Source organism: Antechinus flavipes, chromosome X, assembly GCF_016432865.1.
Source record: "Antechinus flavipes isolate AdamAnt ecotype Samford, QLD, Australia chromosome X, AdamAnt_v2, whole genome shotgun sequence".
Lineage (NCBI taxonomy): Eukaryota > Metazoa > Chordata > Mammalia > Dasyuromorphia > Dasyuridae > Antechinus > Antechinus flavipes.
In genome coordinates, this window is record NC_067404.1 from 16,880,673 (window position 1) to 16,908,038 (window position 27,366).

The 27,366-nt window shown below is 43.3% G+C and overlaps 1 protein-coding gene across 10 annotated transcripts in view; it reads left to right on the plus strand.

The window, feature by feature from the left end:
• The window catches only part of MORC4 (MORC family CW-type zinc finger 4), a 43,018-nt gene extending 16,074 nt beyond the window's left edge, over positions 1-26,944 (plus strand). For 2 of the 10 annotated variants that reach the window (XM_051967807.1, XM_051967808.1), the window contains 7 exons: positions 353-399; positions 824-922; positions 3,171-3,298; positions 18,169-18,344; positions 24,958-25,615; positions 25,997-26,277; positions 26,684-26,944. In XM_051967807.1, coding sequence (XP_051823767.1) covers positions 18,199-18,344; positions 24,958-25,615; positions 25,997-26,277; positions 26,684-26,837 — 1,239 coding nt within the window. In that variant the 5' untranslated portion in view covers positions 353-399; positions 824-922; positions 3,171-3,298; positions 18,169-18,198 and the 3' untranslated portion in view covers positions 26,838-26,944. Of the gene's footprint in view, positions 1-352; positions 923-2,603; positions 2,700-3,170; positions 3,299-15,399; positions 15,508-17,930; positions 18,033-18,168; positions 18,345-24,957; positions 25,616-25,996; positions 26,278-26,683 lie in introns of those variants that run through there. The other 8 variants (XM_051967805.1, XM_051967803.1, XM_051967806.1 and 5 more) reach the window with 6 other exon arrangements.
• Positions 26,945-27,366: the final 422 nt, after the last annotated feature.

Sequence of the window (27,366 nt, forward strand, 5' to 3'; positions counted from 1 at the left end):
CAGAAATGGAGGCCGCTCTAAAATGGCATTAATCATGTCAAGAAAGAGAAAATACTGTAGCCTTCTCTCCACACCCCCTCCTCCCCCCCCCCGCTTCCCTCCCCCCCTCACTATTGACTCAGCCACGTCGCACAGGCCCTAAATAATCCTTGCATCCCAACTTTTTCTCATGGCATGGCTTGGCCTGGGGCTGGGGTCCACTGCTCTTCATAAGCCTTGTGGATGGTGCTGGGGGAGGAGCACGCCAAGCACCAGGGCTGTAGGTGAGCTGCTGCCTTGCTGGGTACACCATTTGGGGCAGGGGCGGGGGAGACAGAGACTGAGTCACAGAAAATTTCTGCTTGATTTCTAGGCTGGACTGAAGAGATCTGAAATCTGTTCTATTGATCATCTGGCTTGGTAACTTGATCTTTGTCAATCCCTCACAGCAGGCCCGGGATAGGACGGCCTCTAAACTTCCCATGAGCCTGCTAAGCAGCCCCACCCTGCAACTTGAGCCGACTTTATTTGAGCCTCTGTCAACGCTACTCCTTGAATCTTTTCCGCAAATGGCTCCACGAGGCCTGAGAAATCGCCTGGCGCGGTGGTGCCAGGACCCGTGAACTCCTTTAAACTTCCACCCAAAATCAATTTCCAACATTACGTTTGCCGTCTCGTGTGTGACCGGAGAAGGCCATGGGCCCCTGTCTTGGGGCCGCTCAAAATAGCAACAACAGCTTGCTTGTCGGCTCTGTTAAGACACCAGAGAGGCAGGCACCTGTCCCTGAGCTGGGGAACTATGGCCAGACCCTGAAATCCCTCTCTCTCTGCTATTTTTCTTCAGGTTGACTCGAGCTGCCCTTATCCAGAAGCTCGGTGCTCGTTGGAAGGAGAAGGCATCCCAGAAAAATGTTTCCAGCTCCGCTGCAGCCAGACCAATAGTGTGAGTCAGATGGGCCACACCCACACACAGGAGAGGGGAGGAAGGAGTGTGGCAGGGAGGGCATGCACAGTCGCTCTCAAATGATAGTAGTCGCCCAGAATCCTTCCGTCTCACCTTTCTTTGGTCCATCAATTAACAGGGTTTTACTAAGAGCCTACTACGTGCCAGGAACCGTGCCAGTCGTTAGAAATACAGAAACCAAACAGCCCTCGGCACCGGGACCTTGGATTCCACAGGGGGAATGTAGAAATCAACAAGCTTTTATTAATTACCTACTATGTGCCAGACACTGTGCTGGGTTCTAGGGATACAAAGGAAACAAGGGGAAAAACACCTACCCTTAGCGGGGAAGTGTGTGGGTGCACACATATGTACACATGTAGTAGCTGGTGGCCTGGTGTGGAAAAAGAGGGGTAAGCATTTATAAAGCACCTACTGTGTGCCAGGCACTATGCTAAGCACTTTTCAGATATCTTATTTGATCTTTACAACCTTTAAGGTAGGTGCTAGTATGATCCCTGTTGTACAGATGAGGAAACTAAGGCAGGCAGAAATGAAATGACTTGCCTAGGATCATGAAGCTAAAGGTGCCTTGAGGCCAGATTTGAACTCAGGTCTTCTGAACCTGCAAAGAAAAGAGACCGTGGATAGCAGACTTAAGGTTACTGCTGGATTGAGCTCAATTCCATCATGGCTAATAAAGCTATCTGTAAACTCAATAGGAATTCTGTCAAGCTGTTTAGGGTTAAATGCCTGGTAATTGATCCGGGAATTCAACAAGTCAGAAAGAGAACAGCTGATAACAGATGCAATTCCCAGAAGCCTCAGAGAGGGGACATTGTGAGACACACACATACCCCATCGCACTCCCCGGAGAAGGTCACCAGGATATACAAATAGAGCAACCTGATTTTTATAGCGAAAGGCACTTCAAAAAATGTTTCCCTCCATCTTTTGCCTTGGAAAGAAGCCTACTCTTAAAATCCCCCCCTTCCCTTCATCGCAGAGGTGGGGGACTCGGACTGCAGAATGCTGCATGCACTGTCAGATACAGTGACTTGGTTCCTACAAGAGATGCTGGGCTCGGTAGGGGAAAGGAGAAGGTGATATTTAAAAACGGAGGTGGTTTTAAAAAAAAAAGATCCATCTCTCTCACTGAGGGTGCCTGTATTTCCATAGGACCATTTTTTTTTTCCCTGAGGACACAGGCCCTCGGGACAGATGTCATTTTTGTGAGAGCACTCGCCATTTTTTTTTGCCTCATTTAAGATTTCTAAAAGCCCCTTAGAGAGACCCCAGGGCAAAACTGCCTGAAGATTCCAGCCTCCAGGACTTGATGTGGTATTCCTGAACAGGTCGCGTTTCCTGCTTGAACCTTGCCTCAGTTTCCTTGTGTTTAAAATGAGAGGGTTTAGACTAAAAGAGCTTCTGAGGTTCCCCTTTCTGCCTGTGACCCCATGACCTTATGATAGCACCCCACAAACCTGAGTTATGAATGATATTTCTTTAAGAAAAAAGGGCGTGTGTGTGTGTGTGCGTGTGTGTGTGTGTGTGTGTGCGTGTGCGTGCATGGTGAGGGGAGAGAGTGGGGTGGGAGATACTGCTCTGGTGACTCCTGTAAATGTATTTTTAGCCTGGCCAAGTGTCAGGCAAATTGACACCATGGGCCCCAGGCCTCGCTGAGCTTGTCGCCGCAGGGGTGGGGCAGAGGGAACTGGGGCCGAATTTGTTCCTTCTTTGTACTTTTGGGAAATTGATTGTGGCCTGTTTGCATTAGGTAAGGCGTTCTTGTTTCACTGACTCCAGAGCAGGGTTCTTATCTTACTTTGTTCATAATCTTTTTTCTTACTGAAATAACACAGGGAGCCGTTGCGGGGGGGAGCTTGTAAACTCCTTGGGAACGAGCTGTCTCCAGAGATCCCGAGGCCTTTCCCAATTGTTCAGGATAGGTCGAACTCTTTCTGTAATTTTATATACATATATATATAATGATTATATATATATGTAAATTTATTCATATAAGCAAATATGTGTGTATGTGCGTGTGCATATGTATATATACACACACGGATACACACACACACACACACACACACACACACACACACACGTTCATTAAACAATCAAGCTGATGGTTACAGGATGTTTTCCATACAAAAGCAACGTCCTTGTGTGTGATTGGCGATGCCAAAGTGAGTTAGGAGATGCACAGCTGGTATATAACTCCCTCTCCCGCTCCTTCATGCAGTGGGGCTCTTGACCAGATCCAGGGACAGTGGGAGAAGTGTCTCCATGGATGCAGCTTCCTGACAAGGCTGATCCGTCTCGCTTACCTGAGAAGTGTTTCTCTTGCCTTAATCCCCATCCAAGGTACAGGTAAGAACCCCCGTGGCGGAGACAGCGGCCGGCACCGTGTTCTTTCTGCCCCTGACCCAACCCAAAGGCTGGCCTTCGGGACCCATCTGGCTTCATTAGACCTAGTCAACCTTTTGTTCGCTATTCTTTAAAAAACAACTTTTGATGATGACTTTTATCTTTCGAGTTTAAGTTTACTTCTTCCTTCCAGACTGAAACCTCTCTTGGGATCCAAAAAAATCAAATTTATCTGAGAATACATTGTAGGATCTGAGGTCTAGCTCTGGAAGGCATTTCAGAGGCCAGTGAATCCAAACCCCTGTCCTTTTACAGAGGAGAAAACTGAGGCCCAGAGAGAGAAAATAATCTGCCTGGGGTCACACCGCTTCTAAGTGTCAGATATGATTTGAACTCAGTCCTTTCTGACTCTAAATCTAAGCCAACAGGCTATTTCACTCCATTCTGTCCTAGGAGAGCCATCTGGTCCCTAAGAGAATAGGTGAATCCCTCAGGTGGATTCTCATCTGACAGAGTATACCACATTTTGTCCTCATGCTAATAGCCAGGATTTTCTCATCTCTCTTTGCCCTAATTCTCCATCCATTAAGCATGAGGTAAAACTTCTGCTTCATTGTACATTTATTGTATATTTATGTATCCCCATTCGTGATTGTGAGCATGTTTTCCTGGAAGTCATTTACAATTTATCATTCTTTTGAAAACCATATCCTTTGACAATGTAGCCACTGGAAAATGGCTCTCAGTGTTACATATGTGTCGCTTCCCCGTGTATTTGGAGGATCCGATTTTTATCAGTGCCATTTAATGCCAATGTTTTTCCTACTCAATTAGTTTCCTTTTAATTCTGTCTTGATTGATTTTTATTATACATTTTTAGACTTTATGGAGCCAGATTGTCTCTTGTTTAGTTAAGAATTCTCTACCGGCTATGGTTGTAAAAAAGGTATCACCTGATCTCACTCCTTTCTTGCACAAATCCTCTGACCAGGTCAGCCGTCTGACACTCCCCTACACATGACAGGATCGTTTCTGCTTTCGTATCCTTCCTGAGATCCATTCTGCCTTCTGCCTATCCCAGTTCTACCCCCCTCTAAGGCTCCACTCAAGTCTCAGCTCCTCTGGAAAGGTTTCTCTGATGTTTCTAGCTAAGATTCTTTTCTTTTTAGACTTTCTGAAACTTTTTTCCTCTCTCAGATATTTTGGGATGTGATGATATACTATTGAATTGGTTTCTGATTATAAGCACTTTTTTGTGGTTATTCAATCATTCAGAAATGTCCTAATCCATGGCTCTGTGGAGCAAAGCACCTCCTCTAGACCGGCACTCCTTAAACTTTTTCCGTTTGTGACCCTTTTCACCTGAGAATTTTTTACACAACCCCAGGGATATAGACCTAGGAACTAGGTAGACAAATCAAACATTTACTGGTGACAAATCATAAAGAAATTTATTTTTAAAGAATCCTTTGGTATATGTATAATTTGCTTCCTAACGAGATGGATATGCTTGTTTATTTTTTACTAAAGAATTTCATCTTGGCAGAATGTTTGATACCTTTTTCTGTTGCCACATTTTTTTACATCCCACACTTTCAGTTATGGGATCACGATCCACAGTTTAAAAAGCTTTGCTCTCGAATTCTGGCCATGAGATTTTCTTGGCAAAGACACTGGAGCGGTTTTGCTGTTTCCTTCTCCCGCAGATCACCTCTTCTCAGAACTCTCCACTATGATGTGTTTATCTTAGGTAACCCTGAATAGCTTAGCTTAGAGTTTCATTTAGCTACTCAAACTCCTCTGCCAAGACAAGGAAGTGATCTAGGAGGAGGTGAGCACCTTTAGAACATAGCTAACACTTCTTATGGTCCTCACAGTGATAGGCATCCCCCAAATGGAAATGACTCTAGTTACCTGCTGACTGTAATCCTCTGAAGCTTTATTGCAGAGCCTGAAAATAAGAGTAAAGGGCAGTAGTTTTTTGGTTTTGTTGCTGTTGCTGTTGTTGGCATAGGGAGGAACTAGAATGTTGGAAGTATTCTAGAAGAAGAATAATCTTAGTGGCAAAAAATAAACAAATGAATCACGGTTAGTTTTAGTTGGGGAAAAATAAAGCCAAGCTAGAGGTCATCCAGAAGAAGATAACCAGGATGGTGAGATGATGAGGGACCATGCCATGCAAAGATGGTTTGGAGGAAGGGGAGGGAAGACTGAAGTAGGACATCATATTAGTCCTCAAGTATTAGAGTTCTACGTGAGAAAGGGAATAAATACATTGTTCTGGATGACCAAGAGGACAGAACTAGAGATGGTGGGTAGAAATTATAGAGAGGCAGGTTTTATGTAGGGGAAATCTGCCTAATGGTTAAATCCTAGATTACTGCTCATCAGGGAGGGCTTAGAAGGGGTTTCTCATCAGTTCTGGACTAAACTGGATGACTTTGAAGAAAGAACATTTAGAGCCCTTAGATTCTGAGATAATATGCTATTATTCTATACAGATTATCTAAATTGTTTTCTCCTGGATTTTTTCCTCCTCTGCTGTCATTTTCCAGTATCTCTCTTCCTGCATCGTGGAATCCTTTTATTTTCAGATTCCCAAGACAGTTTATGTTTTTTTCTGTTTATAAAAAAAAACAATAAAAAAAAGAAAGACAGAAAAGGAAAATAAGATGAAACGAAACAAAACAGAACATTGTCATGTGCCCAGCAGAACATCAGGGAGGATTCGAAATATTTAACAATAAATTTCTAGTTCAAGAAAGGCTATATAATAGTAGAAGAAATTATATTCGTGAGTGTCCATCTTTGCTTTCTTGTAGGTTGTTCTTTTGTTTTCTGCTGATCCCTTTTTTTACTTTATTCTTTTTTCCCTTTCATTCCTCCCACCTCCCCCAAGTTGAATAGATATGATATACACTTGTACACACACACACATTCATACCCATCCACTGACTCACACATATATACATATATCTATTTACACAGTTACATAGAGTGACATACATACAAATCTATATATATTCAGACACACACATTTACCCATATGTAAACATACATCTAAAACTATATATAGTATGGCTGAGATAAAATGTAGATTTCTCTCTTGATTGAATCTTTAAGTTTGTCTAAGATCAACGATTACTAGCCATACTTTTTTTTATCCATTAAATTCGACTCCTGCTCCTTGTTATAGTGTTTGTATATATCTCTTCTTTCCTATCCCTACTAACTCTTCTACTTAAAATCTGCTCCTTAACTTGCCTTGCTACTATCTAACCTCTTCCCACCCATGGATTCTTCCCTTGTCTTCTTCCCCATCCCCTTTGCTTCCCTCTCCTCTACCCCTCTTCCAGTATTTCTTTATAGATTTTGGAGTGTGCTGTCCCCTTCCTGGTATATATGTAGTGTTGCCTATTAAACCCATTCCTGATGTGAATAGGTTTCAGAACTGTGAGCCCTGCTTCCCCCTCTAATGCCTCTGAGTCTATTCTTCTGTACCTCATTTGTCAAAAACTTTCTTTTGAGCTATCCAATTACTGCTGTTAATCTTAAACATATGGTGTACATTTCCATGTAAACAAACATAAACAATTTGTCCATGTTAAATTCCTTGAGATTAATCTGGATATTGGCTTTTATATGTTAAATCTTCTTTTGAGTTCGTGTTTGGTTGAAAGTATGTTCTGAAAATCTGTAGGCTTATTGAATGTCCATTTTTCAAATTTAATATTATGGATAATTTTGCTGGATCTGATATTTTTGGCCACAGACCTAGTTCTTTTGATTTGCCGGTATATGGTATATATGACTGGCAGTCTTTTATTGTGGCTACTGATAAGTCTAATTGGACCATATTTGAATTTGCCTCTTGCAAATTTTCTCTGTGATCTGGGGGTTTTGCAATAATATTCCTATGTATTTTCTACAAAGGATCTCTTTGAAGTGGGGATCAGGAGATTTTTTTTCTATTTTTGCTTTCCCCTCATGTTCTATCAGTCTAAGACAATTTTCTTAGATTATTTCTTGCATTATTATATCAAGATTCTATTTTTGATCACAGCTTTCAGGTAGCTCAATTGTTTATATATTTTCTTTTTTTTATTTGTTCTCCAGATCTGTTGTTTTTTTTGTATAGTTCATATTCTGTTCTATTTTTTTCATTCTTAATATTCTGTTTTGTTATCTCTTGTTCTCTTATACCTCCACTCGCTTCCCATTGCCCAATTCTAATTTTCAAAGAGTTATTTTAATTTTTTCTTGTTTTTTCATAAAACCAATTCTTAGTTTTATTAATTCAATGGTTTTCTTAGTTTCAATCTTATTAATCTCCTTTGACTTTCAGAATTTCTAATTTGGCATTTAATTAGGGGTAAATTATTTTCATCTTTTTTTTTTTTTTTTTTTTTTGCTAAGGCAATTGGGGTTAAGTGACTTGCCCAGGGTCACACAGCTAGGAAGTGTTAAGTGTCTGAGGCCAGATTTGAACTTAGGTCCTCCTGACTTCAGGGCTGGTGCTCTGTCTACTGCACCAGATTATTTTCATCTTTAAGACTCTATTTCTTTTTCTAGGTGGACAATTTTTTAATCATAATCTTGTTTTTCTTGGATTTTTTTTCCTCAGTGTCTCTTATTTGATTTTTAAATCCTTTTTTAAGTTTTATAAATTCTTTCTGAGCAGGGAATCATTTAATGTTGCTCTTTAGAGTAAAAGAAGCTTTTTTTTTTTTTTACTTTAGTGTTCGAGGGATGAACCATACTTGTATTTTTATTCCTTCCAATGAAGAAATTCAGTTAACCAATACAGATTGGCAACTGTTCTGCAATTTGGAGTCTTGGAGAGCTGCTAGAGCTCAGAGAGGTTATTGGAAATCACATTGTCAGTAGATGCCAGAAGCAGAATACAAACCCAGGTCTTCCTGACTCTTAGACATCCTGTCCACTCACACAATGTAATGCTCCTCACTACTTCATCATTTGATCACATGATGCAGTCATATTTCATTAGGTTCATTTATCACAATTTGCTTAGTTGCTCTTCCAGATGACTAACCCCCTTCTACTGGCAACACACACACACCTAGAAACAAAGAGCATTGCAATGAATATTTTGTTATATGATAGGACTTTGAATTTCTGTCATCGTTTTTCATGAGGTACATGAGCAGTAGCAAAATTGCTGGTTCACAGGCTATGAAGAATTTAGTGATTTTTTTGCCCTCGATTCCAACTCGCCTTTACTTTTTCTTTCTTTTTTTATATTATAGCTTTTTATTTACAAGACATGCATGGGTAATTTTTTTTTCAGCATTGACAGTTGCAAAACCTTTTGTTCCAATTTTTCCCCTCCTTCCCCCACTCCTTCCCCCACATGGCAGGTTCACCAATACATGTTAAATATGTTAAAGTATAAGTTAAATACAATATATGTATACATGTCCAAACAGTTGTTTTGCTGCATAAGAAGAATCGGACTTTGAAATAGTGTACAATTAGCCTGTGGAGGAAATCAAAAGTGTAGGCGGACAAAAACAGAGGATTTGGAAATGCTATGTGGTGGTTCACACTCATTTCCCAGAGTCCTATCGCTGGATATAGCTGGTTCTATTCATTCTTGAACAGATGAAACTGATTTGATTCATCTCATTGTTGAAGAAAGTCACATGCATCAGAATTGATCCTCATATTGTATTGTTGTTGAAGTAAATAATGACCTCAGCATCACTTTTCACTCAGCTTCAGTTCATAGAAGTCTCTCCAGGCCTTTCTGAAATCATCCTGTTGGTCATTTCTTACAGAACAATAATATTCCATAACATTCATATACCACAGTTCATTCAGCCATTCTCCAATGGATGGGCATCCATTCAGTTTTCAGTTTCTGGCCACTACAGAGAGGGCTGCCACAAACATTTTTGCACGTACAGGTCCCTTTCCCTTCTTTAAGATTTCTTTGGGATATGTTGCCTTTACTTTTTCCAGGATGTTCAGATTAATTCACAGTTCCACCAACACTGTATTAACATATAAATTTCCCCTCTGACCTTTCTCCAGTGTTGAGTATTTCCATTTATTGGTCTTGCCTACTTGATGTACCCCAAAGCTATTGTATTGCCTTTTTCTTATTAGTTATTGGAGCATTTTTTAAAATTTATTTTTTATTATAGCTTTTTATTTACAAGACATATGCATGGAGTGTTACTTCTGGGCTTATATCCCAAAGAAATACTAAAGAAGGGAAAGGGACCTGTATGTGCCAAAATGTTGATGGCAGCCCTGTTTGTGGTAGCTAGAAACTGGAAATTGAAGGGATGCCCATCCATTGGAGAATGGCTGAATAAATTGTGGTATATGAATGTTATGGAATATTATTGTTCTGTAAGAAATGACCAGCAGGATGAATACAGAGAGGACTGGTGAGACTGACATGAACTGATTCTTAGTGAAATGAGCAGAACCAGGAGATCATTATATACCTCAGCAATGATACTGTTTGAGGATGTATTCTGATGGAAGTGGATTTCTTTGACAAAAAGACCTAACTCACTTTCAGTTGATCAATGATGGACAGAAGCAGCTACACCCAAAGAAAAAACACTGGGAAATGAATGTAAACTGCATTTTTGTTTTTCTTCCTGGGTTATTTATACCTTCTGAATCCATTTCTCCCTGTGCAACAGAGAACTGTTCGGTTCTACACACATATATTGTATCTAGGAAATACTGTAACATATTTAACATGTATAGGACTGCTTGCCATCTGGGGGAGGGGGGAGAGGGAGAGAGGGGAAAAATCGGAACAGAAGTGAGTGCAAGGATTAATATTGTAAAAAATTACCCTGGCATGGGTTCTGTCAATAAAAAGTTATTATAATAAAAAAATTAAATTAACAAAAAAACAAGATATATGCATGGGTAATTTTTCAGCATTGACAGTTGCCAAATCTTTTGTTCCAACTTTTCCCCTCCCCGATGGCAGGTTGACCAATACGTGTTAAATATATTAGAGTATAAATTAAATACAATATATGTATACATGTCCATACAGTTATTTTGCTGTACAAAAAGAATCAGACTTTGAAATAGTGCACAATTAACTTGTGAAGGAAATAAAAAATGCAGGCGGACAAAAATAAAGGGATTGGGAATTCAATGTAATGGTTCTTGGTCATCTCCCAGAGTTCTTTCGCTGGGTGTAGCTGGTTCAATTCATTACTGCTCCATTGGAACTGATTTGCTTCATCTCCTTGCTGAAGAGGGCCACGTCCATCAGAATTGATCATCATATAGTATTGTTGTTGAAGTATATAATGGTCTCCTGGTCCAGCTCATTTCACTCAGCATCAGTTTATGTAAGTCTCTCCAGGCCTTCCTGGAATCATCCTGCTGGTCATTTCTTACCGAACAATAATATTCCCTATCATTCATATACCACAGTTTATTCAGCCATTCTCCAATTGATGGGCATCCACTCACTTTCCAGTTTCTGGCCACTATAAAAAGGGCTTCCACAAACATTCTTGCATATACTGGTCTTTTCCCCTTCTTTAAACTCTCTTTGGGGTATAAGCCCAGTAGTAACACTGCTGGATCAAAGGGTATGCACAGTTTGATAACTTTTTGAGCATAGTTCCAAATTATTCTCCAGAATGGCTGAATGTATTCACAATTCCACCAACAATGTATTAGTGTCCCAGTTTTCCCCTCCAACGTTCCACATCATCTTTCCCTGTCATTCTAACCAATCTGACAGGTGTGTAGTGGTATCTCAGAGTTGTCTTAATTTGCATTTCTCTGATTAATAATGACTTGGAGCATTTTTTCATATGGCTAGAAATAGTTTCAATTTCTTTGTCTGAGAATTGTCTGTTCGTATCCTTTGACCATTTATCAATTGGAGAATGGCTTGATTTCTTATAAATTAGAGTCAATTCTCTCTATATTTTGGAAATGAGGCCTTTATCAGAACCTTTTACTGTAAAAATGTTTTCCCAGTTTATTGCTTCCTTTCTAATCTTATCTACATTAGTTTTGTTGGTACAAAAACTTTTCAATTTGATATAATCAAAATTTTCTATTTTGTGATCAGTAACGATCTCTAGTTCTTCTTTGGTCATAAATTGATTGGAACATTTTTAAATGTGGTGTTATTAGCTTTCTACCATTTCTGTTGGGAAATGGCTCTTGCCATATTTATATTTGTTTGCTATATGGCTCTTCTTTTAGGAGATGGATAGGGACTAAATCTGTCAGTTTATTGAAATAGAGAGCTCTGAAATGAGGAAACATCCCTTACTGATTTCTCTGCAATATGTCATCTTAGCTGCCTGGTGATCTGCAGAAGAAAAATGACTTGCCTTAGGTCAAGCAGCCAGTATGTATGGAGAGCCAGGACTGGAACTTGGGTCTTCCTAGCTCCAAGGCTAGCTCCCTCTCCAGTAAACCATGCATCTCTCATTTTCAACTTTTATCCAAGACGGTTTGGTATAAAGATTTCCCCATAATTGACTGTTTCCCTTATTCTAGCTGCTACATTTATTTTGTTCATGCAAAAGTTTTTATGTAGTCCAAATTTTCTTATACATCACTCATTTAGTGAAGAATCCACCTCTTCAAAAAAAAAAAAAACTCATATGGCCATATACAGACAGGAGTAAGCAGAACCTGAAAACCTCTCTATAATAATATGTGGAAAAAGAAAAATAAACAAACTGAATATTTTTAATGATCAAGCATGGCCTGGGGAAACCCCTTTTTCCCTTCACTCTTGAGGCATGTGAGGAGTGGAAGGCTTGTGTCAGCTGATTTTTTGAACTACTTTTTTTGTTTAATTTTTGTTACAAAGTCACTAGATTGTGAACGGAGAGGGATAGATTCAAAATAGAAACAAAAGACATAAATAAAGATAGGATAAACATTTTTAAAAACCCTCTGATCAAAACTGTGAATGTACATTCATTCATTTTCCTCTTGTGTTTTTTTTAAAATAACGTGATGTTTCATATTTAGGTTGCATGTTCCCATGGCACTTTTTGTGGTATAAGATGCTGCTCTGAGCATAATTTCTGCCAGAGCACTTTAGAGTCGGTCCAGCTGTTCTCAATGAAGAGAGGATCCTTCCCCTGCTGGTTTGCATTCTTGGTTTAATGAACATTAGGTTATTGTGCCCTGTTCCTTATGAGTTTATTCCAATCAACTTTTCCATCTTTTAGCCAATATCAAATAGTTCAAATGATTATACCTTTAGAAAATATTAGGCTTCTTTATTCCAGCTTTTTCTTCATGATTTTTCTTGTGATTTTTGACCATTTCCTTTCAATTAATCTTATTTTATGTAGTTCTGCAAAACTAGCCAGTTATTTGGCATTGCCCCGATTTTATGGATAATTTCAGGGATAAGATCCTTTTTATTATATTGGCATAACCTAAGCAAGAACAATGGCTAGCTCTCTAGTTACTTGAGTCTTCCTTTATTTCTGGAGAATGCTCTGGAATTGTGTTTCCATAAAGCCAAAGCATCCCTTGGGAGGTTAAGTCCTGGATATTTTATGGATTTTGAAGTCATTTTAAATGGAATTTCTCTCTCGCCCCTTCCCCTAGGTTTTGTTAGTAATACAGGGCCTTCCAAAATTCTTGGTGCAGTTTTAAGCTTAAATATCTCAAATAGCTTAAAACTAAACGTAAGCTTTAATAGCTTTACTAGGTTAAAGATACAATAACTTTGGGAACAGCTTGTACGTGGAAAGGCTGAGGCTTTTTGTGAGTTTATTTTAATTCTACTTTACTGAAGTTAGTTACTTTCCCCTTTTGTTCATATACAACATAGTGACTGTAAATTGAAACAATTTGTCTTATCTTGTCCTGTGCTTACTCCCCAAGAGTCATCTTTGGGTCAAACAGTGAGCTTGGAAGACTGCCTAAGATATTTTGTCCTGATGTCAAATGGAGTTACTAAACTCCTTCAAGAATGGGAAGATGCCTCGAGAGATGAGAGGCTATAGGCTTCCTGGCCCTTTTTTTTTTCTTTATAAGATCTTCTTTTATCACTGAATAATTCAGTTTCAAAATGGAAACGTTTTTCCCTTTTCACATTTTCCTGGAGAAGTTTACCAAGGTTCTCTTCTGGTGTTTCCTCCCTGACTTCCATGGTTTGATTTAGTATCCATGCTTCTCTGTGGCCATTGCACCTCACATCGGGAGAGTGCAGGGGTCCTCTCAAGGGACAGGGAAATGTACTTTTTTCGTCTAGCATCTAATATAGGGCCTCACATTTAGTGGGCACTTGGTCAATATGTGTTGACTTTTATGCGGCATCTCATTCTCCCCTCTTCTAATGTTCCCATAGTAAACTAGCTTTATTTTGAAACATCTCCATCTTCTTCCCTTTCATCCTTTACCTACCCAGAAATATCTACTCGTCTCATTGGGAATCACCACTGTTGCATAGATCCTGATCCCTTCTTTCTGGGGGAGGATCTTAGTCTTCTATATCACGAGATAAAAGAGATCTTCATATTCCATCTAGTCCAACCCCCTCGTTTTACAGAAGAGGAAACTGAGGCCTAGGGAAGAGAAGGGACTTGCCACTTGCCCTTTACATGTTGTATGAGAAACAGGAGTTGAATCCAAGGGCTGCAATTTCCAAAACAATGCTTTCTCCCTTGGTACTTTTCTTCCTTTCTCTTATTCTTATTTTGAAGGATAACGAGAAGGGGCTAATGGAATTCTTAAAAAATAGAGAACAATCGAGAGCAGAACAACAGGAATAATTCATGCCAACAAGCAGTAAACAAGTAGCTGGGCTGCGTGATGCCCAAGGCCCTTTGCCTCCCACACAGCCTCCAGGAGCAAGGCCCACGTGTGTGCATCAGTATAATCTCAGTCCCTGCCCATTGCCCACAGTGCTTTCCCCTCCACATTGATATTGCTATTCTTCATATCGTCAGGACAGCACAGCCTAAATGCCAAATAATCATCATCAAATAGTCACGTAATGTTCCCAAGCAAAGCAAAATAAATCTGTTAAATTACAGGCATTTGAAATTTTGAAAAAATTGTTAGCACAGCATGCACATCTACTCAAAGCTCCCCCGTGAGTACACGGAGTAACACAGTGTTACTCTTCACTCCTGAATATAGCCCTTTAGAAAAACAGAGGCCATCATAAATGACCTTTGCTGACCCTACTCAAAGCAGGGGATATTTGGTTCTACGTGCATATGCTGTTTTCTACGTGCATATACTGTCGTCAAGGGCCTCTGTTCAGGAGAACAAAATCCCACAAAAATAAAATATTGATTATGGAGAAATAGATGCATCATATTTGCTATGATGGAACTTAGGAAATGCTTCTCCAAAACAGGGAGAGCATTTATTAAGTGCCTGGTGTGTGCCAGGCCCAGTGCTAAGAGACAATCCCTGCCCTCAAGGAGTTCACAATCTAATGAGGGAGATGACAAGCCATAGACAGAAGAAGTTAGAATTGACAGAGAAAAGGAACTAACTTTCTGGGGATCAATGGGGAAAAAGTTCTTGCACAAGATGGGATTTTAGCTGAGACTTGGAGGAATCCCGGGAGGCCAAGAAAGGGAGATGAGAAAAGAGAAATATGGAAATAAGGGCCGGCCAGGGAAAATGCCTAGAAACAGGACATGGAGTTTCTGGTGTGAGGGGCCGCAAGGAGACCAAGTACATGGGGCAGCGACGGGGAGGTGGTGTAAGATGTAAGAAAATCAGAAAGCTGAGTGGGTTGGGGGGGCATTGAGGGCTTTCAAAGACCAACGAAGATCCTGGAGGGGATAGGGTGCCAGTGGAGTTTATTGATTGGGGGAATGACTGTGCTTTGGATAGTTGAATGCAGAATGGAGTAGAGTGGGAAGTAACTGAAAGCAGGGATATCAACTAGCTAGTTTGTAACATTCTGAGAACAAAGTGATAAGGGTCTGTCCCCGAGGCAGTATCTTGGGAAGTGTACAAGAGATGTTACCAAAAAGTAACAAATCTTGGCAACTGATGGACCATGGGGTGGGGAGAGAGTGAGGAGTCAAGGATGACACTTAGGTTTCAAGCAGAGTGACTTGAAGGACGGTGCGGCCCTCAATATAACAGGAGAGTGAAGAAGAAATTTTGGGGAGAAAATAGAGTTCAGTTTGGGATTTGTTCAGTTGAAGATGTCTACTCTGAAGATGACAGTTGAAGATGCAAGCATGGAGGTGAGCAGAGAGCTTAAGCCTATATAAGTAGGACAGAGGGGTGTCCCAAAACCTAGGGAGAAGAAAGTAGCAAGGAAGGGAAAACAATTGACCATGCAGACAACCTCAGATGAAAAAGGATGAGGACCAAGAAAATGCCTTCTTCGCTACCAAAATAATCATTGGTCACTTTGAAGAGAGCAGTTTTAGTCAAATGATGAATTTGTAGACTGGAGAGAGTTGAGAGAGGGGAGGGGAGAGGGATTGAGAGTGAAGTAGAGGCATCGATTGTAGGTACCTTTTTCAGGGAGCTTAGTCTAAAAGGGAGAATAGATATGGGATCATAACTAGTGGGACTAAACAGATCAAGTGAGGTTTGTTTTGAGGATGGCCAGGGGACGGGGGAGACACGGGCCTGTTTGTAGGAAGCAGCCAATGGACAGGGAAAGATAGAAGTTAAGTTCTGGGAGGGGGCAGTCTGCCAGAGGAGACTGAATGGAACGGGATCCCTTGTGAAGATGGACATAGTATTGGGAGGTATCTGGATGATTTGAGATGAAAGGGGAACTAACAGCAAATGACCTCAATATTTTTCTATAAAATATGAGAGTTCTCTTCTGGGGGGGGGGGAGGGAGAAAGCTTTGGGAGGGTTGAAAAGGTTTGGAAGAGGTACTTAGGCATGGAGAAGGATTGCCTGGCAGCAATGAGGGCCCAGACATCACATAGCATAATTTTGTGGTGAATCCAGTCAGTGTGGTTTGGTGGATGTCCCCCCCCCCCCAGCTTTATTTAGCAACACATGAGTAAGAGTGATGGCAAGAGAAAAATAGGGAAACTATATTATATGCCAGCCATATTAATCAATTTTGCTTTAGACTTAAAATAACCAGATGGTATAAAGTTGGAATATTGCTGAAATGTTTAAGTTGGTAGATTTAGAAAAATCCTTACGTAGATGTATATGAAATGTATATGGGTATGTGTATGGTTATAGATATCGGAGTATGGGTATGTGCATATATGTATATGTACATGGGAATATCCCCACTTAATTGTTGTCTTCTTGGGGGAAGTGGGAGGTAGGAAAGGGAAAAAAAAGAATAAAGAAAAAACTGCACAAGGAAATGAGAAAAGCTCCAAATACAGTGCGTAGTATTTATTATATAGACTTTCTTGAAATGGAAATTTATTTTCTCATATTTTGAATCCTCTCTGTGTACATGGCGATATTTTTTTTTCTTTCATATTTTGTATTTAAGTTTTATATCATTCAATCAATGTTTTAAAAGAAGATTGAAAGCAGTAGATGGCGGGAATGATCCAGGACTTGGACCGGGAGGGCAAGATTGGCAATAGAATAAAGAGGCAAGGGACTTGAGAGGAGAGGGCAGGGGCACAGTGGCTAATATACTGGATTTGAGCTCAGAAAACCTAAGCTTGTGTGTGGGCCACAGCATTTACTTCCTGAGTGACCTTTGATAAGACGTCTCTCACCTCTGGGTTTCCGTTTCCTTGAGACTAATTGTAAGTGGACAGAGTGCTAGGCTTAGAGTCAGCGAAGATCTGAGTTTGAATTTTGCCTCAGATACTTAAGAGCCATTTTGATTCTGGACAAGTCACCTAACCTCTTTAGGCTTTAATTTCCTTCTCTATAAAATGGCGGAGGTTGGACCAAATGGCCTCTGAGGTCCTTTCCAATTTTTGATTGCAAATGTATGAGAGAAATATGTATGACCTAATCCTTCTTGGTCTCTGTGGGGTCACTTTGAACTGTGGAGCCAGGCCACCTGTAGGGTACAGTAAGGTTGGCTGCTCTTTCCAGAACGCTCTCTTCCCATTGTCCACCCTAGCACTGTACATCTTCTTCACCCCACCTTGTCTTTCTGTACATTCTTTCCTCCACCCTGGTTCCCAAAGAGATCTGCTCATTATATGCTGAGCTCATCTTCCTTTTGCTGTATCAAGGAACGTCAGATTTGGGGGAGAAACAAGGGGCAACAATTAATTGCTCATCTGAAACTACACTAATTATCATACGTGTAAGTAGTGCATTCGATGTTCAGCCCCCCTGTCCTGGCTTGACGGTCAGGACCACAGATTGGGTACATCCTTAGGTTGCCTTGTCTTTCCTCAGATTGATTTCTGTTTGTCCACTTTTGTCTTCATCTTTCAAGCTCGAGATATCTGATCCTATGGGGGAATCATAAGCTATCCCTCCCAGGGATACTCCCCATACTACCCCATCACCACTTTGCTTTTGTGTATATGTGTTTGGAAAAATTGCCTTGACTTTATACCTTGCGTATGCTTTTGTGTAACCAACTCACAAGTTTTGTCTCTATTTCTTCCTCTGGATGACCCCCCCACCCCGGTGGATCCCAGAGGGCTGGAAGCCCTGCCCTCCTACTGTGTCAGAACTGGACAATGATTAAGAGTTCTGCGTCCACTTCCTGGGTGGGAGAGTTTTGGGAGCCAATGTCCAACTGAGAGGGAGGTTGGCTCTTGGTGGCCAGCTGATAAGGGACGATGACTGAGCTTGCCTGAGGTCAGTGTCCCGGCGTATTTCACTGTGCTCTGTTTATCTTGTATGGGAAATAATTTGTTGTGATTTGTCTAACTCATCTTTTTTGAGGGTTCCTTTTGGCAGCCGGGCCTTTCTAAACCTTGTTTCTCTTTGCCAGGTACTTACTGCTCCACCGAAGTCCATTCCTATGCAGGCTAAAACCGAATTGGAGGACCTCAAGGAAGTGAGGGGCGATGGAGCTGGCAGCTCTCACACACCTCTGCTGCCGGGAGAATGTCCGGCTCCCTGTCTTGTGCCCAGGCCCCCAGAGTCGATGTACCTCCACTTATCCGGGTGGGTAAGAAATAATAGCACTTTCCTTCTGTAGTCAGCAGCTGCAGTCCCAGCAAGAGTACTGGCTGGCCCGGCTTGGGTTTGGGCTGAGTTTTTAATTCTAGACAAGGATTAGTGGTACTTTTAGCTAGTATGATGGGTTGTGCACATATGTATATGTGCCTGTATGTGTATATGTATCTGTGTATATTTATGTTCATTTAGATGTGTGTAGCTATATTGCATATGTATATATATATATGTGTGTGTGTGTGTGTGTGTGTGTGTGGCTATGAACATGTATATTTTGTGTACCTATATATATGGATGTATACACACACACACACACACACACACACTTGCTTTGCTGTAGCTGCTTATAGAGTAGTGCTACTCACATCTGAGTTGCCAGAGGCATCATGGGATCATCAGATTATATATTTAGAGCTGAAAGGGACCCCAGTGGTCCTCCTCCTGTCCTACCTTGTTTTACTCATTGAACTCATTTTTTTTTTCAATTTTTTTCAATTAATTTCAATGAACAAAATCTATTTTCTCTCCCTTTTATTTACCTCCTAACCCCCATTGGAGAACAGAAAAGCAAAAACAAAATCCTTTAAACACAGATGCACAGTCCAACAAGACACATTCCCCCTCCGTCAGGAGATCCTATTATTTTAAACAGGAGGAAACTGAGGCCCAGTGAGGAGAAGTCATTTGTCTATTGTAACACACAGGTTCTTAGATCTAGGGCTGGAAAGGATCTTAAAAGACCCTTGAATCCAATCTCCTCATTTTGTAGAAGGAGAAACTTAATGGAAGGGACTTGAGTAAGGTCATACATAGACTCCTGTGAAGCTAAGAGGGACTTTAGAGGCCTTTGAGTCCAACTCCCTCATTTTACAAAGGAGGCAGCTGAGGTCCAAGGAGGAGGAAGTAAGTTGTAAGTGATGGGGATGGAGCTTCAACCCAGCTCTTTTTTTTTCCACCAAATGGCAGTATGATCAGCAGCAGCAGCCTCTGAACTTTGTGTTAACTTTTTAGAAGATGAGATAGACTTAGGCAGCATGGTCCAGTGAGCAGAATGCTAGCTCTGGAGTCCTTCTTTCCCTCTTTTCTTCCCTCTCTCCCTTCCTTTTCGTCTGTTTATCCTCTTTGCTTTGTTCTTTCTTTCCTTATTTCTCTTTCTTCCTCTTTTCTTTCTCTCTCTCTCTGTCTCTGTCTCTCTGTCTCTATCTCTCTCTCTGTGTCTCTCTCTGTCTCTCTGTCTCTGTCTCTGTCTCTATCTCTCTCTTCCCCTCCTTCCTTCCCTCCCTTCTTCCCTTCCCTCCTTTTTCTTTATGTTCTTGCTTTTTATTCATTCCTGTTTTCATTTTTCTTCTTTTCCTCTCCCTTTGCGTGTCTTCCCATCTTTTTTCTGCGGTCCCTCCCTCTTTCTCCTCTTCCCTCTCTACCTAGTGCTACTGTAAATTTTGAAGGGGAGTGTCTGTGCTCTGAGGAGAGGAGAGGATTATGGGTAAGTGTTCTGGGTGCAATATAACCTTTGCCAGTAGGTGGCGCACTTCAACAGTCTCTCTTTAATGTGGCAGTTGGTGGAGGAGTGAAGGAAAGTTCTTTCTTCCTGGCACAGCCTGTTCATTTATATCTTATAGTCTGTTGAGAACAGCAATTGTTCTCTTCAGAAAAAGAGGTAGGTGGCAATTAATGACAATAATTCATCTATTCATGTTGTGTGGGTTTGGTAAATGATATTGTGCCTTTGGGCTGCTGGTCTAGAGATTTCTAATTACCTCAGCGATCTGGAAGCTTGTGGGCCCTCCTCCATTTTGTGTGAGCCCAGGGACTCCTGGCAGAATGTGAGCCTTGGGGATCTCGGGCATCACCCGGTGACTGTGAGAGGATGAAAACCTTTTAGTAAGACTAGTCTGACCAGTGGGCTCCAACTCAAATAGAGACAATCTCTGCTTCACGCTGACTTAGGAAACCCCAAGTGCACATTCTCTGATGCTGTATTTTATGGGTATTTATTTTGTTAAACGTTTCCCAGTGACATTTGAATCCCATTCCTATAGTCGAGATGGCTCATGGGCCGGGTGTGGACTTAGAGGTTGACCCTGGTCACTCCAGAATAGCGAATCCAGCCATGACAGAAACCAGCCTCGTTGTGGGGAGGACAGACGAGGGTGCAAGGCCCCACACGGTGAGTCTCACAAGGCCCAGACAGCACAGCAGCACAGATAGATTTCGTTTACGAGCTCAGGAGAACCAGATGGCTTGTTGTTGCTACATTTTTAAGTAGAAAACAACTAATTGTCTTTCACCGGGAGAAAACTTAAGCCAGTTCTAAAGATGAAGATTTGTAGAGTACTTTGCTTACAAAACACCTCATGAACTCAATTTCACCAAGGCACATTCTAGAAGGGTCACTAATGATGATAACACTAAGAAAAATAACTAGCATTTTGCTTTTAGCATCATATAAAGGGTGGTGCTATCATCAGCCCTACTTTACAGCTGAGGAAACAGACCCTTAACTAGCACAAGTCAAGACAACTGTTAAACATCTGAGCATGCAGCAGAACCCACCTGTTGCTGACTCTGATTCTTGTTTTACACCCATTATATCACCCGGCTGCTCAAACTTAAAATTCAAGCTTCAGGTTTAACTGACCAAGTACATCCTTAAGCTTTGATCAGAGCTTCCAAGACACATTATTAGGCATAGCAGCAGGAGCAGAAAGGTTTCTTTTTGGCATCCACAACTCTTTTAACAAAATGCTGTTGACTTTTTCTGTTTCTTAGACCCCCGTGGTTATTCAGAGAACTCCTTCCCTTCCCCCTCCTCCATAGCCATCCCCTGTAACAAATAGTATTTTTAGAGAGAACAAAAAGTATCCACTGATGGATACGTTGATAATGGCTAAGGACACGTGTGACATAGAGCACCTGTAGAGTTCCCCTCGCCCAGGGGGGTGGAGCAACACCTCTCCCTCCCTGCACCCAGGTCCTGCCTGTACCTTCTAATTTGGGTCCATTTACTTCTGGTTCAGGGGATGTAGTTATTCTCCAGTGACATCATTGTGGATATTGCTTTTTCTCCTCTCACTTGGTTCAGCTTTATTTTACGTAGCTCTCACTTGAGTAGATCCGTCTTACAGCACAGACATATTCCATTATGCCCACGGACCACCGTGTCTTTAGCCAGTCTCTAATCTCTGGTTGCTTTATAGGGAAATCTTGTCTTTCTCACTGAGAGGGATTTGTTTATTATTTCATTCAGCAAAGCTGTATAAGCATTATGCTAAGTTGCATGTCTGTGATTGTGTATATACCCACACATACAAATACACATGTGCAAAACATGATCCCGGCTTTGAGAGAACATCTGGTTCTAGAAGGGAAGGAAAGATCAACCACTTAACAGTGTTTGGAAGAGATACTTCTGTAAATGCCACGAGACAAATGCACACTCACGTTCAAAATAGAGATAAGCATGTTGACAGAGACCATGACCAGCAGATAGAGATTATTCAGATCTTCCAAAAGTCATGCAGTTAAAAAAAAAAGGAAGCCCCCGAACCAAAAAAGAGTACTTATTGAGACACCATGCTAGGCACTTGAGAACACCAAAATAAAACTGAAAAACCTCCCCCTCCCAAGAAGCTGACGTCCTGCTTCAACAAGGCTGCGCGCTAAACATTTTTGTTTATTTGAAAGAGGGGCCAAGGCTCTCCCCAGAGTCCCTAAAATGCAGCCACGGTCTGATTAGAATCTTACAGTCGTGTGGGTTAAAGCATTTGTTCTTGGCACCGATCTTTGATTTCATTGGTATATAGGGAAGCTCCAGTATGAAAACCCCCTCCAGGAATGCAAATCAGCACTGGTTCTGCAACTTGTCATCTTCCAAAGGAGCCGATTGCCTCGCCAAGGTCCAGAGCTCCTAGGCTTATCTGAGGTGGTTATCGGAACCCAGGCCAAACAGTTCTTTCCATTGCCCCGAATTATCATCAGAATCCGACCAATTTGGGGGCGCTTGGAATTTTGGGAAACCATTTATTTCCCTTTGAACTGAATAACCCATCTTTGACACAGTGCAGTGAGTCCGTAACTCTCTTAACATGTGACAATCCGACTCCCGCAGTTTCTTACACCCTGCCAAAGCCTTCCTTTGGGTCAGATTGAAAGCTTAAAATGGCACTGCGAATTTGGGGACACTCAGTAGGCCCTGGCCTCGAGTCTGCTTTCTCCTTTGAGCTGCCGTGGCAGTTTCAGACTCATCTGGGTGCCTTAGCTGCCATCTTTTACTTTATACCCAGTGGCCTGCCATGAAGTCCCTGTCCCCAAAGCCCATCTCTGCTGCCTCTGGAGCTCCTGAGGTACCATTGGTGCTAAGATTTCATTGGTTTTATTTCTTTGAGAACCGAGTTCAAATGGAGGGGAGCATGAAGCTTTCTCTTCCCCCTTCCAAACATTGAACAACGTCCTTTAAACTCCCAAAGGATTCGCTTTGTGCCCCCCGACTTTGTTGGCCAGCCGCAGACATCGGCGGTAGCTATGTGCCACGAGGGAGAAAACGCAGGTATCGGAGTCAGGAAAAACCAAGCTCCAATCCTGCCTCAAACCCTGTCTAGCTGTGTGACCCTAGGCAAGTCACTTAAGCTCTCTCAGCCTCTGTTTCCTTGTCTACAAAATGGGAATAACGATAGTACTTGCCTCCCAGAGGAGGCAAGTTATGAGGATCCAATGAAATAATATTTGCCAAGCAGTTTGCAAATCTAAAAGCATCATATAAATGCTAGTTATTTTTATTATTGTTATCATCATCATCATTAGTGATCCTTCTAGGATGTGCCTCAGTTTACCCTTCTTTTCAGATTGACCCCAAACTATTTATGACTATATTTCGGATGTGGCCCCTGCCTAATGACAGCAGGATTCATATCGATTCCTTCCTAGCCTTTTCAGGAGAACTACACGGGGCGGGATCGAAGGCTTTTCTCAAATTGTAATCTGGCATTTTCATTTCTTCATAGAGATAATCACTACCTTGTGCCGTGTGTCCTCCCAGATGCTTGCAGAGCAGTGTGTTGCTCTGCTATCGTCAATAAGTTGAGGGGTGTTAAGGAAATACCTACTGTGTGCCAGTCACTGCCTTAGCCTCTGAGATCACAAAGTCAGAAGTCAAACAGTCCCTGCCTTGGAACAATGCGCGTTCTCTCAGGGAGACTTCTCTAAGACTAGGCCCAACCAGGAAGCATTTGGGAAATAGCCGCTCTGCTCCAGGCACTGTGCTAAGTACTTTGGAGATATAAAGACAAAAAGGAAAGCCCCTGCCCCCAAGAAGCTTGCTTCCTATTATCAACTCCATAAGCAATCGCCTCCTATGTGGGAATCATTGTGCTAGATGCTGGAGGTGATAGAGGAAAGTCAGGTGATCTCTTCCTGCCGGGAGCTTTCCTCTTGAACCAGTCCCACATGTGGGACCTAGAAAAGGGAAGGTCGTTGGAGAACTTCTGAGGAAGCTAAGGCTTTGAGAGGGTCTCGCCGTTGACCGCCCCTGGCCGCAGCGCCCAATGTTTTCCGTAGCCCCGTGGCAGCGCCACAGGTGGGTAGGGGAACCGTGCTGATTTACCAGTGAGGGTGCTCCTGGAGAGCAGTACGATAGACAGAGTCTGTCTTTGGGTTCTCGACAGTAGCACGGGATCTCTTTGGGTAGGAAATGCTCCTCGATAAGTGGTTGTTGATTGCTTTTCTTTTATTGAAAAACGGGAAGTCAAGTCTTCAGTCTAAATGAGGGAGGGGAGGCACTGGCTGAAAGTAAGTCTCGTGGTCCACTTCAGACTCATAACCGAGCCGTCCGGGACTAGAGAGCCCCTCACCTTTGCGTGTGCGGCGACCTGAGAGTCGAGGTCGCGGCTCGTTCCCCTGAGCTCCCGGGGACCCAAGGAGGGCGTCTTCAGTCTCAACAGGCAGTAGTTGGCCACGGCTTGAATTAGCTCAGGTCAGGCTGATTCGCTTTCTTTGTTTCTGGCGAGGACCCTGTGTTTTAATTAACTTTTACAAGTGAATAATGGGCCGTAGCCGCAATCCAGGTGGCTGGCAGAGAGACCAAATGGCGTTCCATTGCAGTATAACAACATGTGCCTGAGTCTGAAATTGGCTGGTTTTGTGACACTTTACAATGAACAGGCTGGCTCTGTTGGCCTCTACATATCCCACCAGGCCTTTGCGTGACCTTATTTTTTTCGATCGTTACATTAGGGGGTTGTTTTATGTGTTTATTTTTTCTTTTTTTTTCTCCCTCTATTTGCATTTGGGAGACTTCAAAGCTGGGCTGATTGCAGCGACTGTGTCCAAAATTCCTGTAAAGGTCAGGTTGCTCCTGCCTGAGGCAGACTCCTTCTCCGCCCCTTCCCCAATTGTAGCCCAGACCAGCTGCTGCTGAGCAAAAGGGGTTTGGGGGGATGTTAGAGGGTAGACTCGAGTCCAGAAGCTCTCCCGAGTTGTGATCCGCAGCTAACGAGGATTCGAACGTGGGGAGTTGGAGAGAGGGGACGGCAGCAAAAGGCGGGCTTGCCCACAGCCTGGATTTGGGCAGGGCCCACGCTAATCACTCGCTTTTTTGTTCTTGCAGCAAGCACAAGGTGTTCCTAGATGAGGAGCCGCTGGTAAAGCGGAAAAGGTCCCAGAAGTCAGCGATGGCCTCCGATTCCCATAAGAGGGCAGAGTTGGCTGCCCTGCAGCAAGAAATGGAGGGTGGCAGAAGTGAGCCTGACCTTGAGAGAAGCCCTCTCCCAGAGGCAGGCCAGAAGAGCGGTGAGGCTTGGATGGCGCCTCTTGGAGAGGTAGGCCCGGGTCAAGGAGCCCCGATGAGCTCCCGAGAGGATGGGGTGCCCGGGAAGCACCTCGAGGAGCTCGGAAGTCAGCGGCCACCTGTGATGGCTGAGGTGGTCAACAAAGGTTGGCCACCCGCGAGTCGAAGCTCTTCTGGGGCAGAGCAGGGCAGAGCACCACCCCAGGAAGTGGCCAAAGGTCCTTTCGTGGCCGTGGTTGGAATCACCGAAGCCGTCGTGGATGGTGGGGCTCCCATCCAGCTGATTCCATTCGGTCGAGAGGAGAGAGCTGAGCACAGACGGGGAGCTGAAGAACGTAGCCAGATGCGTGCTGTGCCCGGCAGCGAGAAGGGGGAAGCTGGGGATACTGGAGCTTTGAGCCAGCCCAAGGCCAAGGACCAGAAGCCCGAGAGACGACTGGAAAGCATCTTGTCTGAAAGGGATCTGCTGCAGCAGAAGGTCAGGGATGCCGTGGTTCTGGGAATCAGAAGTGATGACCGAGGGGAAGGTGGTAGTATGGATGTTCCATATAAAGGAACCTCCCAAGATCTTAGGAACTAGAAGGGGTCACTCAGGTTCCATCTCCTTTTTTACCCATAAGGAAACTGAGGCAGGTCCAGGGATGCTGGGACTTGCCCCAGGAAGTTGGCAGGTATAGAATTTAAACCCAGCTCCTCTCATTCCCGAGCTGGCATTGGGATATTCCCCGGGTGAAACCCTGGGAAGCATCTGGCCGAGGTGGGCCGAGGTAGGGTCCAGCTGGTGGCACTAGGTGCGTGGTGGCCGCGGCGGCTGGGCCACTCGGTGTCCATGTGTGTGTGTGTGTCCTTTGGACTGCAGGTTCAAGAGCTGGAAGAGGAGAAGAGACACTGGCAGAACGAGTTTGAGAGAACCCAACACGAGCTGATGACTCTGCGGGCCCGCGAGAACGAGAGCTTGTACTGGAGCAAGAAGCACATGGGCTATCGCCAGGCTGAGCTGCAGGTGCTGAAGTCCGAGCTGGAGAGAAGCCTGGAGGAGAAGAGCGAGCTCAAGGAGCGACTCAAGGCCATGGAGATGCGCATGGAGGTTCTGCACCAGGCTCAGGGCTCCTTCCAGAACCTGCAGGAAGAAGACCCGAGGTCATTACCCGGGTTGGTGGGTGTGTGGCGGGGGATGCGGGGATGCGCTGGGCCCTCTCCTCAGTCTCCGGCTCCTGGGTGTTTGGGCAGGTAGGGCGAGGCAGTGGCTAGGGAACTGGCCAGGAACAAGTCCAGCCTCCCTGACATTAAACTGGTCGTTCAAGGCTCCTGGGACTCGAGGTCACACCCAAAGATTCTGAAATTGCCCAGAAAGGGCTGGCCTCCCTTAGAAAGGGAAATTTCCCATCTGGAAGCTCCCTATACTGATGGAACTACCACACTGTCCCTGTAATGAGCTTCCCATAGTGAGTCCACCTCCTCTCATAAGAAAGAGGAAAGACAGGATTAGTTTGATCAATTCTCAAATGCTCATTTAGCCTCGTTGTCCCTTCTCTTCCTCCATCAGCACCCTGGAAAAGCTGAAAGGCCTCCGGGTGAATGTCAGCCGGCTGCTGGCCTCCATTCTTCCTCACCTGGAGCTGGAAGAGGTCAACTTTGAGTCTGATCAGGTGGATGAGATTCTGCAAACTGTGTTGGAGACCAACCACATCCTGGAGTGAGCAGCGGCGGCTCCCTTACCTTTGCTTGGAAGGAATTACTGCCTGCCCCATGTTAGCTGCCCTCTTGCCTTATATGTACAGAATCAGTTAATAAATGATGGCTTTCAGTCTTGTTGCTTCTCTCCCCGCCTTTTGGGATGGAGCGGGTGGCTCTGGGGGAGGGACCGCTCGGCACCCTCAGAAATCAAGGGCCTTAGCCACCATCTTGTCCGATCCACATCCCAGAATGCCCGCTGCCACCTACCTGCTGAGCGATCATCCAGCATTTGCTTGGAGACAGCCGGTGGGGGGGAGGGTGCATCGTGGGAGGCAGTCTGGTGTGGGGGAAACTGCATGGACTATGGGGCTCAACAGCTGCCTTAGACACTCTGCCTTTGTGACCGAGGGGCAAGCATCTGTTTCCCCCTGTAAAATGAGTCGTTGGAATCGGTGGCCTCTGAAGGTCCCTCCAGCTGTCGATACAGGAGCCTATGGTGAGGTTAGGCTGTTTATCTTTCGGGGTCTCTTTAAAGCAGATCATTCCGCTTTG